The sequence below is a fragment of the Limulus polyphemus genome, unplaced genomic scaffold (genome assembly GCF_000517525.1).
Source record: "Limulus polyphemus unplaced genomic scaffold, Limulus_polyphemus-2.1.2 Scaffold215, whole genome shotgun sequence".
NCBI lineage: Eukaryota > Metazoa > Arthropoda > Merostomata > Xiphosura > Limulidae > Limulus > Limulus polyphemus.
Window position 1 is genome coordinate 683,963 of NW_013665825.1, and position 4,254 is coordinate 688,216.

General features: G+C 31.4%; 1 protein-coding gene across 1 annotated transcript in view; it reads right to left on the reverse strand.

Moving 5' to 3' along the window:
• Positions 1-4,254, reverse strand: part of LOC106478484 (A-kinase anchor protein 13-like) — a 146,934-nt gene that overhangs the window by 1,191 nt on the left and 141,489 nt on the right. Inside the window, exons 39-41 of the mRNA XM_022382087.1 lie at positions 3,879-3,954; positions 2,031-2,231; positions 154-159 (exon numbers count right to left, since the gene is read on the reverse strand). Of these exons, the coding sequence (XP_022237795.1) occupies positions 154-159; positions 2,031-2,231; positions 3,879-3,954 (283 nt within the window). The remainder of the gene's footprint in view (positions 1-153; positions 160-2,030; positions 2,232-3,878; positions 3,955-4,254) is intronic.

Sequence of the window (4,254 nt, forward strand, 5' to 3'; positions counted from 1 at the left end):
CAAAAAAAAGGTTTACTGTTATTTAGTTTGGTTCAAAATCTACAAAATCTTCATTGCTTTCACTGTAATTTTTTTATTATTATTCAGGAAGCATTATAAATAGTTATGTTTTGAAAAGAAAAAAAACTACTATTATTATGAATAACACATTCAATTGAACTAAACTATGCATGCCTATTTAAATATATTTACACATGACTTGTGTATATCGTATATATACATATATATTATTCAAACCTTCAGTGTATAGGACGCAAGCAGATTTTGACATCAAATTTTGGGGTAAAAAAGTGTGTCTTATACACCGAAAAATACAGTAGTTGTTGGCCGTTGTTTTGATTAATACCCACTAGTGAGTCCACTGTATTGTGCTTGGTTGGCAATAGCTTCCTTGATTATTCTAAGTTTTTTTTTTTTTTCTGTCTATTATTTTGGCATTTTTTAGGTCTATTATATGGTTGTTTTCCTGAATGTGAAAAGCTATAAATGATGTGTTTATAACAGTTTTTAATATCTCTTGTGTTCTTTGAACCTTACTTGTAATGGGCATTGTGTTTTCCCAACTTATTGTTTATTACACTCGCACCTAGTGGTTTAAACCCCATTCTTTGCGAGAGGACTGAAAAGTAGGGATTTTACCTCCGTCATGTAGTGTAGGAAGACTTAAGAAAACTACGGTGATGTTACGTTTATTCATTATCCTACAAAGTTTTCTCCTATGTCTGGTATGTAAGGAAGAAATGCCATTTTCCTTTCATTGTGATTTTCAGGTTGTGGTTCATTAGTAGCTAAAACAGATGAACCATATAACACATAGTGAATCATTTTAATTGGATAACCATTATTCCTGAAAATCATCTCAAGATGTTTAAGTTCTAGGTAAAATAAGGAGTATGTACTTTTAGCTCTAGATTTTAGTGTTTTGATAATCCCAGTTTTTACAGCTATTGTATGGCATGAGTGAAAATGCAGATATTTATCTAGTTGAGTCTTCTTCTGAATAAGGAGTATGTACTTGTAGCTCTAGATTTTAGTGTTTTGATAATCCCAGTTTTTACAGCTATTGTATGGCATGAGTGAAAATGCAGATATTTATCTAGTTGAGTCTTCTTCTGATAAATGGTAGTGGTCAACTTCTACAAACTCGTGTCCTTGTGAACCAGAACACCGAGGAATGGAAATGTTGTAGACTTCAAGTTCTATGGAAAATTGTATGCTGTTAAATTGGCTGTTCAGATGAGCATGAAAGGTTTTGAGCTCTTCCTCTCCATGGGTCCATAAAATAAATGTATCGTCCACATATCTTACCCATATATAAGGTTAAAGAACATATGGTGTTAAAATGGTGAATTCAAAATGCTGCATGAATATTTCTGCTACTACAGGTGATAAAGGTGAATCCATTGGAGTACCATCAAACATATCGTAAAATTGGTCATTCCAATGGAAGCAATTTGCATTAAGATAGATGTCCAGCATAATCACGATGTTTGGGATGCTGATGGATGTTCTTGTTGGAAGTGAAATGTTGTCACTTAATTGTTTGTGTGTTTTTTCCATGGTATCTTTAGCAGGTATCTTGGTGAAAAGTGAAAGTACATCGAGGCTAACCATAATATTGTCTTTGGATATTATATGGTCAGAAACGTGGTTAATTAATTATTGTGAGGTTTTAATTGAATTAGAGGTTTTAACACACTAGAAATAGATTTGGCTGTTTTGTAAGTTTGTGAATCATGTAAGACACAATAGGTCGCATGGGTACGTTAGGTTTATGTATATTGGGCAAACCATAAATCTGTGGGTAGACTGAACGGTGTACGGTTCAACAGTTTCACGAATTTATATATATCACTCAGCACATTGTTGCCCGATGAAGGCTCTGGTAAGAGGGCTGAAAGCTTGCAAATAAAAGTATTTTAATGTACGGAAAAGTCCGTGTATAATTCTACATAAGCAACTTGTAATTAACTATCAGAAGTTGCTACTTGTAGTAGACTGCAGAATAAGGAGCTGGATATCTGCAAAACAAAGTATAGTTTTAAACACCTTACCAGTACTTTTGTTGGAGTTATTTTGTTCTTTGTTAGGATTATCAAATCCACCAAATGTTTCTGCCCGTTTTGGTAAAACGGGCGAATAGTAAGCCTCACTCTGATGTTCTCCGGCACTACTCACACTACGACTTAGGTTGGTACCAGTTGCATAAAGCGTATTAGCAAGCTGGGTGGCTAAAGTTAAGAGGTGAAAACATTTTTTTAGATAATAATTTCAAAGAAATTTTACTCTGCATAGCAAAACACACTAACATCGAAAACAATAAGTATATATATATTAAACAAGAATGTTGAAAATAAAAGACATCCGTCAAACAATTAACACTAATAACAGAATTAGTTCGCAAGCTTCAATATCTATTAAATAAATTATGCAAATCCACTTATAGATAGGATTTTGATTGCTATTTGTTCAGTAATGAAAGCATGGCAACTCTGGAAACTTAAGCTTTTAAAATTTCTTAATAACTCAATAAAAAATCCCAGAAACATTTGGGCTCCCATCAATTCAATAGTTAAGATAAAACAACCAGAATGATGACATTCCAAATTTAGGCTAATATTTGGTTTGATCTCTGATAGAAGATGAAGCTTCTAGAACTGAAAGAGTTTAACTGTTAGAACTAGATCATACTTCAAAAGTTCATAAAACACTGTTAAAATCAACAAACATTAAAATATATATATACAATGTTTGAATCAGTGAATAAGAATTAAAAAAACTTTTGTGTGTGTGTGTGTGTGTGTTAAAGTAATTATACAGCAAAGCAGATACTTGTAGATACCATAAACGAATGTAATAAGCAATAAACATTTTTGTGTGTTCAAATAGAGACTGGTCCATTACGTTGAAAGATTTTATGTTAATTGGTATATCTTAAGATTGTAGAAAGTCTAAAGACTTCTGCTGTTCTAAAATGTTTAGGTAACACCAATAAGCCTGGTGATCAAACAGTGACAATAGTTCCATCACTGCATACCTTATTGTATCAGTTTTCATGGCTATGTTTGTGTTCAGCCTTCTAAAAACAAATGTATATAGTTAACCACACAGGCTGCATGATCTGACGATGAGCACTAGCTCAAAATGTCATCTTCTCAAAATAAAAACATTTGGTGATTATTCAGCCTTCTGACCCCAACACATCATATATTATTAGGTTCCCGATATATTAATCACAATTATTTCATTACATAATTCTACGTATCCTTAGAACTGAATTGGCAAATCATATGTGATTAGAATGGCAATTTAAAATTCATCTGAACCAAATGTTTAATCAAATAAAAACCACCTAAACAGCTTTAGCATTAAAAATAACCAAAAATCTCAACTAAATTACAACAGATCTAATGAAATATTCAAAATGTATAAATTAAATATATAAAAAACTGAACAGAAACACAAAATAATGTTTTTACATCATGCACAGGATATATTCTCTATACCAACAATTCCTGCTAAATCGTTTAATTGTGAGATGCTGTCTTTGCACATTAAACAAAAATTCCAGAAGTAAAAATTTTTCAGACATACTAGACTATGCTTACATTTTACAGTTACTGAATATTTCCTACACTATTCAATAGCTTGCTTACTAGATTTAAGAATATCTTAACAGATGTCAAAATAGAGTTTGAAAAGTTTCTGCTTCCTCATTTTAACTAACTGTACTAAGCAATGTATTTCAATATTTGATTAGTAGCATAATAGTCTTATTTAAAGGGTACAGATAAGAGTATAATGACCTAAGATGTAAAATACAAAATCAGTGAATCGGTGACATCAAATACTACTCAATCTTTCCTTTTAAAACTTACCTTCGTTTAATGCAGAAAAAACGATTTCTTTAGTTTCTGGTCCATTTTGTCTTTCTAGTAAATGTGTGTATTTTATCTGATGGAGAAAAACAAAATTTCACATAACCCTTGTTCTCAAGTGATGCTACAGCAGTGCCCTCAAAGATCTTAAATTATACCCTATCATTGTAAGCAGTAGTTTAAAAACAAGTCTATGAAGAATGGAAATTAAAAATACACCAAGATTATATTTTGCCATTCTGTTAAGGATTAAAATTAATTTGATTCTTTAAAAATTTTTCAACAAAAAATGTTTATAGCTACTATGTTTTTGATATTTCTGTGTAATAATCTGTAACAAGCATCAAGAAATAAATATTCAATAGCAGAAACACAA